The sequence below is a fragment of the Schistocerca nitens genome, chromosome 7, assembly GCF_023898315.1.
Source record: "Schistocerca nitens isolate TAMUIC-IGC-003100 chromosome 7, iqSchNite1.1, whole genome shotgun sequence".
In the NCBI taxonomy this organism is placed as follows: Eukaryota; Metazoa; Arthropoda; class Insecta; order Orthoptera; family Acrididae; genus Schistocerca; species Schistocerca nitens.
In genome coordinates this window covers 221,151,788-221,165,242 of record NC_064620.1, presented here as the reverse complement: position 1 = coordinate 221,165,242, position 13,455 = coordinate 221,151,788, and the positions used below count along the sequence as shown (strand labels likewise).

The following is a 13,455-nucleotide window of genomic DNA, read 5'->3' as shown; positions in this document are numbered from 1 at the left end:
GTGTGGTTAAATTTAATGGAGCTAAACTTCTAACTGTTGTTATTTATAGATCCCCAGACTCCGATTTCACAACATTTTTGCTAAAGCTAGAGGAGATCCTTGGTTCACTTTATAGGAAATACAAAAAGTTTGTTATTTGTGGTGACTTCAACATTAATTGTATAAGTGATTGTGCAAGGAAAAGGATGCTGGTAGACCTTCTTTAATTCATATAATCGTATGCAAACCGTATTCTTTCCAACGAGAGTGCAAGGGAACAGTAGAACAACCATAGACAACATTTTTGTTCATTCCTCATTACTAGAAGGGCATTCTGTTAGCAAAAAGGTGAATGGCCTTTCAGATCATGATGCACAAATTTTAACTCTAAAAGATTTTTGTGCTGCAACACATGTTTTATATAGTTATCAACTGTTTAGGACAGCTGATCCAGTTTCTGTAGAGACCTTTGTAAACCTTATCAAGGAACAAGAGTGGCAAGATGTTTATAGCGCTGATACAGTAGATGATAAATATAATGCCTTTCTCAAGACTTTTCTCGTGCTCTTTGAAAGTTGCTTTCCGTTAGAACGTTCAAAACAGGGTACTTGCACAAACAGGCAGCCTGGGTGGCTGACTAGAGGGATAAGAATATCTTGTAGAACAAAGTGGCAATTATATCAAAACGTTAGAAACAGGCAAAATCTAAATGCAGCAGCCCATTACAAATAGTATTGTAAGGTGCTTAAATATGTTATTAGGAAGGCAAAAAGTATGTGGTATGCAGATAGAATAGCTAAGTCTCAGGATAAAATTAAAACCATATGGTCAGTCGTAAAGGAAGCGGCCGGTCTGCAGAGACAGGTCGAGGATATAGAATCAGTGCGTAGTGGGAATGTCCGTGTTACTCATAAGTCGCATATATGTACGGTATTTAATAATCACTTTCTGAATATAGCAGGCGAACTAAATAGAAACCTAGTCCCAACAGGGAATCATATAGCGCTCTTAGAAGAAAGTGTTCCGAGACTGTTACCTGAAATGCTCCTCCATGATACTGACAAGAGGGAGATTGAGTTAATAATCAAATGACTAAAGACCAAGAACTCTCATGGATATGACGGGGTATCTAGCAGAATACTGAAGTCTTGTTCAATGTATGTTAGCCCAGTACTTAGCCATATCTGTAACTTTTCCTTTAGGAGTGGTCGGTTTCCTGACCGATTGAAGTACTCGGTAGTGAAGCCACTTCATAAAAAGGGAGCCAACGTCTTGCTGCATCAATCCCACGGAGTGCATCCTCCATTGGAGCGAACAGAGATAAGTCGGAAAGTGTAAGATTCGGGCTGTAGCGTGGATGAAACACAACAGTCCATCGAAGTTCTGTGAGCTCCTTTCGCGTGCGCGGACTTATGCGAGGCGCTGCGTTGTCATGATTAAGGAAAACTTCGTTTGCATTTTTTTGTGGCGACAGACACCCTGAGGTCGTTTCTTCAATTTCCTGAGCGTAGCACAATACACTTCAAAACGGTTCAGATGGCTATAAGCACTATGGGACTTAACATCTGAGGTCATTAGTCCCCTAGACTTAGAACTACTTAAACCTACCTAACGTAAGGACATCACACACATCCATGCCCGAGGCAGGATTCGAACCTGCAACCGTAGCAGCAGCGTGGTTCTGGACTGAAGCGCCTAGAACCGCTCGACCACAGTGGCCGGCTACAATACACTTCAGAGATGATCGTTGAACTCTGAGGGAGGACTTCAAACAGAAGAAATCCTTCAGGGTCTCAGAACACCGTCACCATGGCTTTATGGGGTGAGGGTATGGCTTCGAACTTTTTTTTAGGACGTGTAGTGGTGCAGCGCCACTCCATGGAATGCCCTTTTGTTTCTGGTTTCTAACTGATGAACCCATGTTTCACCACCTGTGACGATGTTCGACAAAGAATGGCATGATCTGCCTCATAACGAGCAAGCAGTCCACCCAGATAGTCCTTCATTGCTCTTTATGGTCTTCTGCTAGGCTGCTAGGAACCCAGCAGGCACACATCTTTGAGTACCGCAACTGGTGGATGAGTGTGTCAGCACTACAAACAGAGACGTCCAGTTTAGCAGAAAAGTGGTTGATTGTGATTCGTCGATCACTTCGAATGAGAGTGTCCTGACGTTCCAACACTGCAGAAGTCGCAGCTGTGTGTGGCACACAGTAAATCGGTAAGATTTGCGCGACCTTGTTACGATGCTGAGAGGCGCTTCTCCCTATGAGCCAAGGTGCTTTTGTTCACTGCAGGGTCTCCGCTGACATTCTCCAAGAGCCTATGAGGATCTGCGACGCTCAATGTCAGCTCTGCTTAGAACGCACCTCCGTTGCAGACCCCAATTGGAAAACTACGTACAGCGTCGACTCCTATCGGAACACCATGGAACTACAGGGCTTGAAGCGGGAGTATTCCATGACGTGTACAAACAAATTCCGCATTTCATCAAGTGAAATTGGCCGAGAAAATATGGGGGGGGGGGGGGGAGGGGTGCATTAGTTTCCGAACGCCCTTCATAGGTTCTCGGTGAAAGGTAACTGAACGATAGGTGTGCCACTTACGAGCGTGCGGTCGGGGAATGAGGCGAGCGCCCTGATGAGTGGGTTGTGGTGCCTGGTGAAGAGGACGGCGGGCGCCAGCAGGAAGGCGGCCCTGAGGCTGGGGCGCAGGTCGGGCCGCAGCTGCAGGAAGGCGTACAGCGAGTGCGTGCCGGCGCTGTAGCCCACGTAGAAGAGCCGCCGCTCGCCCGACAGCCGCTGCGCCAGCGACACCAGCGCCGGCATGTCGTACAGCGCCACGTCGTCCAGCCTGCGGCAGGCCGCGGAACAAGCGCTACTTCGTAAACACACCGGCCCACAATGCAAAACGAAAGTGCACTCTGAGGATTCCGTACAGACTTAATTATGTACACTACTGGCCACTAAAATTGCTACACCACCAAGATGACGTGCTACAGACGCGAAATTTAACCGACAGGAAGGAGATGCTGTGATATGCAAATGATTAGCTTTTCAGAGCATTCACACAAGGTTGGTGCCGGTGGCGACACCTACAACGTGCTGACATGAGGAAAGTTTCCAACCGATTTCTCATACACAAACAGCAGTTGACCTGCATTGCCTGGTGAAACGTTGTTGTGATGCCTCGTGTAAGGAGGAGAAATGCGTACCATCACATTTCCGACTTTGATAAAGGTCGTATGGTAGCCTATCGCGATTGCTGTTTATCGTATCGCGACATTGCTGCTCGCGTTGGTCGCGAACCAATGACTGTTATCAGAATATGGAATCGGTTGGTTCAGGAGGGTCTGGATCCCAACGGCCTCGTATCACTAGCAGTCGAGATGACAGGTATATTTTTCGCATGGCTGTAACAGATCGTGCAGCCACGTCTCGATCCCTGAGTCAACAGATGGGGACGTTTGCAAGACAACAACCATCTGCACAAAGAGTTCGACGACGTTTGCAGCAGCATGGACTATCAGCTCGGAGACCATGGTTGTGGTTACCCTTGACGCTGCATCACAGACAGGAGCGCCTGCGATTGTGTACTCAACGACGAACCTGGGTGCACGAATGGCAAAACGTCATTTTTTCGGATGAATCCAGGTTCTGTTTACAGCACCATGATGGTCGCATCCGTGTTTGGCGACATCGCGGTCAACGCACATTTGAAGTGTGTAATCGTCATCGCCATAGTGGCGTATCACCCCGCGTGATGGTATGGGGTGCCATTGGTTACACGTCTCGGTCACCTCTTGTTCGCACTGACGGCACTTTGAACAGTGGACGTTACATTTCAGACGTGTTACGACCCGTGGCTCTACCCTTAATTCGATCCCTGCGAAACCCTACATTTCAGCAGGATAATGCACGACCGAATGTTGCAGGTCCTGTACGGGCCTTTCTGGATACAGAAAATGTTCGAACACTGCCCTGACCAGCACATTCTCCAGACCTCTCACCAACTGAAAACGTCTGGCCAATGGTGGCCGAGGAACTGGCTGCATGGGCAGCTGTACTTGTACACGCCATCCAAGCTCTGTTTGACTCAATGCCCAGGCGTATCAAGGCCGTTATTACGGCCAGAGGTGGTTGTTCTGGGTACTGATTTCTCAGGATCTATGCACCCAAACTGCTTGAAAATGTGATCAGATGTCAGTTCTAGTATAATATATTGGTCCAATGAATACCCGCTCATCATCTGCTTTTCTTCTTTGTGTAGCAATTTTAATGGCCAATAGTGTATATGGATGGTAATAGCAATAATTTCGTGTGGCTCAGTGACTTTGCAACGTGGCCATTTATCGCTGAAATTTTTCAGTAACATGTTTCGGAGGATGACACCCAAATTGCCTTGATCGAGAAGTCCTCAGTGCAATGTTCCTGATAACAGATCTGGATTAGCATGGGTAATGGCTGTTTTCCCTTTCACTGCCTGTTCTTCTGCCTTATTTCTACAGTTTGAGCTGGTTCCAGAGACTGGAAAGCGTACAAGACGGATGAGCAAGATGTGAGTGTCTCTTAAGAGGGATTTTACGCTATAAAACTGTAGCACCTTTGGCAGCGGGCCGTCGGCAGGTAGCGAGCCTGGCGTTCTCATCCCCCTCCGCGCTTTCCAGATGAGATGGGGAGAACACATTCCGTCATGAAAGGAATTCTTTGCAGGTGACCTTTAGCCAGATAAGAAGTGTCTGGACAAGTGTGCTGCTCTTCATGGGTATGAATGTTCGTTACGGTGCCTTGGAGTAATGTCAAGTTTTAACTTCCAGAATACAGCATTCTGATTGGCTCACGCTGTCATTTTTGGCAGTGTCCGCGCTTTTGCGCTGTGCCTACGTGCAGAGCTTCTCATTCCTCCACCTCAGAATCTCGTCGTGGAGTGGGAGGAATCTGGGTCTAATGGCGCGCCTCCGCGGTACAATGTGACAGGAAAGAGTAGGAGATTGTTTAACGCTGATAGGCGTTTTTCATTTGTCGGAACATGAAACCACCTCGCTCGCTGGGCAGCGGTTTCCAGTTCTGGCGGCAAGAGAGCCGGGTTTCAGATGACTATTCGAGAAAACGCTTCAGTTTAGGTCTTCGTTCAGTGATGACTTTGCTTTAGGTGTTGTCGAGGAGAGAGAACTCATGAGACGAGCCTTGCTGCCGCCGGGAAGATGTCGGTACTTCAGCTCTAGCAAGCAGACGTCCACAACGCTGGGATTGTCTTTTTGAAATCATCTATACGTTGAAATCGGTTAAGATCCCAGGTATCACAGTGTGCAGTCATTCACCCTGGTGGGCCCGCGTTTGCGAGTAAATAACGAAAAAAAATTTCGCGATTTTGCGTGACCATTAATGGAGCTTAAAAGAGAGAAATTTGTAGATTGGTTGTGGTATGAGTAGCGAAAGGGAAAGTCGTGGGTTTGATTCTCGCTTTCAATTTTTGTTTTTAAATCTTCACTGAAATGATTTTGCACGTTTGTTTTTTTTTATCAGTGATCTGGCTGAAAAGCAATTTTATATTTCTGTCCCTTTGTCACATCATTTTAATCAACATACGAACAGAATGAGATTTTCACTCTGAAGCGGAGGGCGCGCTGATATGAAACTTCCTGGCAGATTAAAACTGTGTGTCGGACCGAGACTCGAGCTCGTGACCTTTGCCTTTGGGGGGGGGGGGGGGGGGGGGGACCAATCTACCATCTGAGCTACCCAAGCACGACTCACGCCCTGTCCTCACAGCTGTACTTCTGCAGTACCTCGTCTCCTACTTTCCAAACTTTACACAAGCTCTCCTGAAAACCTTGCAGAACTAGCACTCCTGAAAGAAAAGATATTGCGGAGACATGCTTAGCCACAGCCTGGAGGATGTTTCCAGAATGAGATTTTCACTCTGCAGCAGGAGAGCTTCTATGAAGTTTGGAACGTAGGAGACAAGGTACTGGCAGAAGTAAAGCTGTGAGGACGGGGCGTGAGTCGTGCTTGAATAGCCGGCACGGTAGCTTAGCGTGTTCGGTCAGAGAGCTGGTTGGCCTCTGTAATAAAAAACTGAGTGGAAGGATCAACAAAGGAACTTAAACGGATGTAGCTTAGGTGTAATCTGCCAGAAAGTTTAACTTACGAACATTTTTAATTGTTCTCATATTTTCTTTAAATCGTTCTTTTTCTATTAGAATTTTTTGTAAACATGAATTTAATTATATTTATCTATTTTAACATTGACATATTTTAAAATGTCGACCTATCGGTTACAAAACAGACTACGAAATAATCTATTTATATTAAGTGTGCAATGGTATCAAAAATGTATGTTTCCTTATAAGCTTTGCATTTTTCTGGATGGTAATCGTCATGCGAACACTTCAACTCTAGCCTACATTCCTGCTGCACTATGGACAAAATAACGCATCTGAGGACTGAAACGAAAGAAAGGATTACAATTAAAGCTAAATTCAAGCAAAATGACGAATAGAATTAATAAAAAAAATAACATGGACGAAAAGTACGATGATAAAATGAAACAAATTAAATCAAAATAACATATAAAACTGATTAAAAATACATGAACAAATATTCCAAGTGGACAAAGAATGGTAGGAAGAAAAGTGAGAGCAATTTAAAAGATGATATAATGATTAAAATCATATGATAACGGAATAGAAATTAAAAAAACATTTCAACAGATTAATTGAACACAAAGAAATGATCAAAATTATTTCCATAAAGGTTTAAAAATAAAATGCTGACAAGCTTCAAATCAGCGATCTTCTCCATGCGAAGTCCTTACCCTATCCCTTGCACCACACAACTAGTCAGTTCAATGCTAATCATTTAACGCTACTGTCACACAAAGTGCCGATTTTTTTTTCGTCGATTGTCCATAAACGAAGCCCCTCCATGGTGAATGACTGCACTCTGTGATACCTGGGATATTAACCTACATCACCGTATAGATGATTTCAAAAAGTCGATCCCACCCCTGGGGACCTCTCCTCGTAAGTACTAAAGGAGAGCTGAAATCACGTACGCACGGACTGATTAATAAGATGGCAAAGAATCGGTTTAGAAATGAGTCTAACTGGTTCCCTTCAAGAGCCGAGCACTCGATCTTTAAGTCACGCATCCTGATTGTTGGTTTTAACGCTCATTTTTAGGCACTCTCATGGCGGTCATTCCAATCTTTCCGTGTACTTTCTGCATCTAATTAACAACTTCAGTCGCTGGCTGTGTCCCCGAAGTGCTAACGTATCCATGTTTTATCCTCCTAAGGCTATGCTTGAGTTATATTACCTTCTACTATTATTAATGATTCTTTTTAAGACGTCACTGAGTTATTTTCATATTCAAAGCCAATAAATCTACACTATGTGATCAAAAGTATCCGGACATACCCCAAATACATACATTCTTCACATTAGGTGCATTGCGCTGCCACCTACTACTAGGTACTCCATATCAGCGACCTTAGTAGGCATTAGACATAGTGAGAGAGTAGAATGGGACGCTCCGCGAAAGTCGAGGACTTCGAGCATGGTCGGGTGATTGGGTGTCACTTGTGTCATACGAGAGTACGCGAGATTTCCACGATCCTAAACATATCTAGGCCCACTGTTTCCGATGTGATAGTGAAGTGGAAACATGGAAGGACACGTACAACACAAAAGCGTACAGGACGACCTCTTCTGTTGACTGACAGAGACTGCCGACAATTGAAGAGGGTCGTAATGTGTAATAGGCAGACATCTATCCAGACCATCACACACGAATTCCAAACCGCATCAGGATCCACTGCAAGTACTATGACAGTTAGGCAGGAGGTGAAAAAACCTCGATTTTATGGTCGAGCGGCTGCTCATAAACCACACATCACGCCGGTGAACGCCAAATGACGCCTCGCTTGATGTAAGGAGCGTAAACATTGGACTATTGGACAGTGGGAAAACGTTGTGTGGAGTGGCTTATCACGGTACACAATGTGGCGATCTGATGTTAGGGTGTGGGTATGGTGAATGCTCGGTGAACGTCAGCTGCTATGTGTAGTGCCAACAATAAAATTAGGAGGCGGTAGTATTATAGTGTGGTCGTGTTTTCCAAGGAGGGGGTTTGCACCCCTTGTTGTTTTGCGTGGCACTATCACAGCACAGACCTACATTGATGTTTTAAGCACCTTCTTGCTTCCCACTGTTGAAAAGCAATTGGCGGATGCATCTTTCAACACGATCGGCCTGTGGCGGAGTGGTTACACGACAATAACGTTACTGTAATGGACTGGCCTGCACAGAGTCCTGACCTGAATCCTATAGAACACCTTTGGGATGTTTTGGATCGCCGACTTCGTGAAAGGCCTCACCGACCGACACCCATACCTCTTCTCAGTGCAGCACTTCGTAAAGAATGGGCTGCCATTCCCCAAGAAATCTTCCAGCACCTGATTGTACGTATGTCTGCGAGAGTGGAAGCTGTCGTCAATGCAAAGGGTGGGCCAACACCATACTGATTTTCAGCATTACTGATCGAGGGCCCGAAGAACTTGTAAGTCATTTTCAGCCATCCGTCCGGATAGTTTTGATCACATAGTGTATTTGTTATAGTGTCTTTTTGTTTCCATCCATAACTAAAAGATTCCTCCTCCCATTAGCATATCTATGTGAGTGGTGTGGTGCCTATTGGTTTCATGTTTAATTGGGTGTCCTCTATTAATATTTATTTAAATTAGACTTTTTCTGTTGCGAGACAGTATGGTTGTTTTCAATTAATTTGCACGAACATTTGGGATGGTTCCTCGTTCTGGTGGGCACCCGAATATAGTTTTGTGTATGCTCCTACCACAGGCGACACCCCACACTTGGCGCAAGTCCCTCTATTGGACGCAACTTTGCTACTTCACCAGTTATCCAACCTGGGAGACAGCACCTACAGTTTAACGTGGAATTCGGACCAGGCGTTGTTTCTGGTGACGTCTCACGTCGTTCATAGGTGAACGCCAAGGGGTCGTAGATTCAAGTATTTGATGTAAATTTCAGCTTGAAACCTCTACCAGTTCCTGACAAAATGTGGTATTAAACCGGCGGACAGACGGACAACAAATCGCAAAAAAGTAATATATTTTTTATGGGACGTAATCACAACTTTTTAATCACAACTTAACAGTTCTCGGCTTTTTTTCTTTACTTGTACTTGTGAAACCCCGTTTTTTTGGCAAATATCACGATTCTAGGTCAACGGGAAGTACGCTGTAGATTTTCATGATTGAGTTCGCGAGAGTAAAAACATGTGAGATAAATGGCAGCGTCTTTTGATACCACTGACTTATAAGCTTAAATGTTCAACATCGCCAAACGACCACAGACGTTAGTATGTCATATAAATTTCTACTTGATTCCTTCTACTCGTTTCTGTTCTTGAGAAAAAGGAGTCTTAACAGTCAGAGAGACAGACTCACAGACGGGCAACATAGTGATCCTCTAGCGGTTCCATTTTTACCTACTGAGGTGCCGGAACCCTAAAAAACATTGCTGTGCAGTTCTGAAAGTCATCTGACTGACGGAGGAACGCATAGGGTGTTTATAAATTGGTTATCCACTGAAGTACCAAATAAACTGGTACACCTTCCTAATATCGTTTAGGGCTCCGAAAGCATGCAAAAGTGACGCAACACGACGTGGCATGGACTCGACTAATGTCTGAAGTAGTGCTGGAGGAAACTGACGCCATGAATCCTGCAGGACTGTCCATAAATCAGCTAGAATACGAGAGGGAGGAGATCTCTTCTGTACAGCGTGTTGCAAGGCATCGCAGATATGCTCAATAATGTTCATATCTGGGGAGTCTGTTGACCTTCGAAAGTGTTTAAGCTTAGTTCCTGGAGCCGCTCTGTAGCAATTCTGGACGTGTGGGATGTCACATTGCCCTGCTGAAATTGCCCAAGTCTGTCGAAATGAACAATGGGCATGAATGGCTACAGGTGATCAGGCAGGATGCTTACGTACCCGTCACCTGTAAGAGTCGTATCTAGACGTATCAGGTCTCACTCACTCCAACTGCACACGCCCCACCCCTCGCACACGCCACACACCATTACGCCGGCCGGGTGGCCGAGCTGTTCTAGGCGCTGCAGTCTGGAACCGCGCGACCGCTACGGTCACAGGTTAGAATCCTGCCTCGGGCATGTCTGTGTGTGATGCCCTTAGGTTCGCTAGGTTTAAGTAGTTCTAAGTTCTCGGGGCTGATGAGCTCAGAACTTAAGTCCCATTGTGCTCAGAGCCATTTGAACCACTCCCACACCTATACAGAGCCTCCACCAACGTGAATCGTCCCCTGCTGACATGCAGGTTCCATTGATTCATGAAGTTGTCTCCATACCTGTACAAGTCCATCCGCTCGACAGAATTTGAAACGAGACTCGTCTGACCAGGCAACATGTTTCCAGTGATCAACATTCAAATGTCGGTGTTAACGGGCCCAGGTGAGGCGTCAAGCTTTGTGTCGTGCAGTCATCAAGGGTACACGAGTGGGCCTTCTGCTGCGAAAACCCATATCGACGGTGTTTCGTTGAATGGTTCTTACGCTGACACTTACAGAAGACCCAGCATTGAAATCTGCGGCAGTTTTCGGAAGGGTCGCAATTCTGTCACAATGAATGATTCTCGTCAGTAGTCGTTGGTTCCATTCTTGCAGAATCTTTTTCCGCCCGCAGCGATATCGGAGACTTGGTGTTTCACCGGATTTCTGATATTCACGCTACACTCGCGAAATGGTCGTGCGGGAAAATCCCCACTTCATCGCTACCTCGGAGATGCTGTGTCCCATCGCTCGTGCGGCGGCTGTAACACCACGTTCAAACTCTCTTAAATCTTGATAACCTGCCATTGTGGCAGCAGTAACCGATCTAACAGCTGCGCCAGACACTTGTTGTCTATATAGGCGTTGTCGACCGCAGCGCCGTATTCTGCCTGTTTACATATCTCTGTATTTGAATACGCATGCCTATACCAGTTTCTGTGGCGCTTCAGTATAGAAAAGTAACCTCTAATTGTGAAAAAGGTAAATAACTTACTGCAATATTTTATTTATAAATATTTAATGTGGGTACCTTTCATAACACAACAAAAGTACCATCTGTAATCAGTTTCCTGTTATATCCTATGAAGCAAGTTTTGATGTGTGGTGGCAACTGTTCGTGTTATATCTTTAAGGTAACCCCATACACAGAAGTTCATTTGGGTTAAATCACATGATGATGATGACCAGGATATTGTTCCACCATGTGCAATTCAAGTCTACACATTCCTAAGGGCATAAGTGACAACTTCATGTTGATAATGTGGGGGCGCGCCATGTTGCTGGAAAATGAATTATGTCCTGTTGTAATTGAGGCATTAAATAATGTTCAGGCATGTCCAGGTACGAAATTTCACTTACAGTTAACTCGGCAAAATGAAAGGACCGTAAATCCTGCTACAGCTTGGAGCGCTTAAAACACTTACACTGGGCGAGTGCCGTACATATTTGATTACGTGATTCGGTTTCTGCGTGCCCCGTATCCGAACATTATGACGATTCACTTTACCGCAGGTATCGAATGTGGTTTCATCTCTGATCAAAAGTCCATTAAGAAAATCATCTTCAGTCTGTTAAACATTTCTACTCGAAACTCAGCTCGTTTTTCTTTGTCACTTTCTCTTAAATCTTCCGAAAGTTCCAATTTGTAGGATTTGAATGACAGGCGTTTCCGTTATACCTTCTGCACTATAACACTAAATATATTCAATTCCAAGCCGATTTAACCGTACTACGAATGTAAGACTGCCGAACTTTTTCAATCGCTGTGTCAGAGACTGCTGACCGAACCTGACATGGCGACCTATGTGATACACAGCCATTTTCCATGAAACGATTATACCGATTAATAATAGTTTGACGTGGTGGCTTGGGATAATTAGACCTGAATTGTCTCTGAACTGTAGCAGCGCATCTGTATTCATGAAACCACAAACAGCCGTGCGAACGCTCTGCACTGTTATCCGACTCCATAGCGAGTGCTGGAATAACTCATTTTCTCACACCACCACGCGTTATAGTCGGCAACTAACGCTGTTAGGAGGGAATAAAACTTGAAAATATGCTGCATCCAGTGCTGTATCAACATTTCTGTAATTTATTTACCCTTTTCGAAATTAAAAGTTACTTGTATAACTAAGCAGTTGGTGTAACGTTGACTTGGGATGCTTGAGACATCTGATAAAGAGGCACAGAAGTTTGGATAAATGTTTCTGTCTTCTTGCTGTATCAGTTTTGCTGGCGAACTCAGGCATTCAACGATTTCCTCTTGTCGTGACTGCGAGGAGTTCACTGTCGTTCTAATAGGCAGTGAGTGCCTTTCCTATGCGGTATGGCCGAATTACGTGGTCGAGACGTCATGAAATCACAGAACTGCCATTTGCTTCGGGATACTTGTGGTGGAGGGACATTTGCAGCGAAGCTGGTTCCGTTAGATGGAAGGTAACTGCGCTTGTTTCTCTGTAGCTTCTCTGTAACGAGCACGCTTTTTCATCCTTAACTAACAGAGAGACCGCACCTATTCGTCACCACTGGTTTCGTCCTGATTTGTGCTACATACAGGGCTTGCCCAGAAATGAAAGCGACCGAAGTGGGAGATCCAGACGGCCACGCGTTGAAAAAAAAATAGCATTTTCGGCGCGGATCGGGCGATGCATGATGCATTTGTGTTAGCGTAGTTTCCAGGCGCCGGTTTGCGCAGCGCAAAGACTTCACAACGGTAATCCGAGTGCCGCGGGGTCCAGACCCTCTTGGGAGACTTCCTTTTATTTCCAATTTTGACGTTACTTACACTGCAAATGTACCGAGGTAATGGTCAGAATACTGTATTAATTAATATTTTCATAAACGCTGTAAAAAGAAAAGGCAAGTCCACAAAACTCATTCGTCGACGGCAATCGAAATAGTCTTTTTAACGTTATGTGTAGCAAAATATTTAAATTCGTGTATTCTATTTTCAGGTTGCCAGTACCAAAAGACTTATAAACGAACACAGAACCACCGATGGGCAAAAGTAGATCTCATGAACAAAGTAAGCCACTTGTATACAGCGCAATATGTTATGACCCTTTCTGGAAAATTATTACCAACAGTCAACGTACGTCTGCAAAAAATATTCAAAAATGAGGGATGAGTAGGTGAAAAAAAAAGAGGAATATCTTCATCACTTCATCAACCTTATACAAAAACTTTTTGGTTGATATGATAAAGCTCTACTTGCAATAGAATAAATTTCTTCTGTTAATTGAGTCGTAGTGAATACAAACAAATCCGTAATTGTATAACAAGATTTTTCAAGAAGAAGGAATTCCTAATTCCGTCTAAATTATGTTAAAGTGATCCCCCCCCCGACCACCAGTAGTGGAACCCTGCGATGTCTGTCTTTACAG

At 44.7% G+C, this 13,455-nt stretch overlaps 1 protein-coding gene across 1 annotated transcript in view; it reads right to left on the bottom strand.

Annotated features, from left to right (window-relative positions):
• The window catches only part of LOC126195542 (lipase member M-like), a 159,683-nt gene that overhangs the window by 101,973 nt on the left and 44,255 nt on the right, over positions 1-13,455 (bottom strand). The window contains exon 4 of the mRNA XM_049934166.1: positions 2,585-2,831. Within this exon, the coding sequence (XP_049790123.1) occupies positions 2,585-2,831 (247 nt within the window). The remainder of the gene's footprint in view (positions 1-2,584; positions 2,832-13,455) is intronic.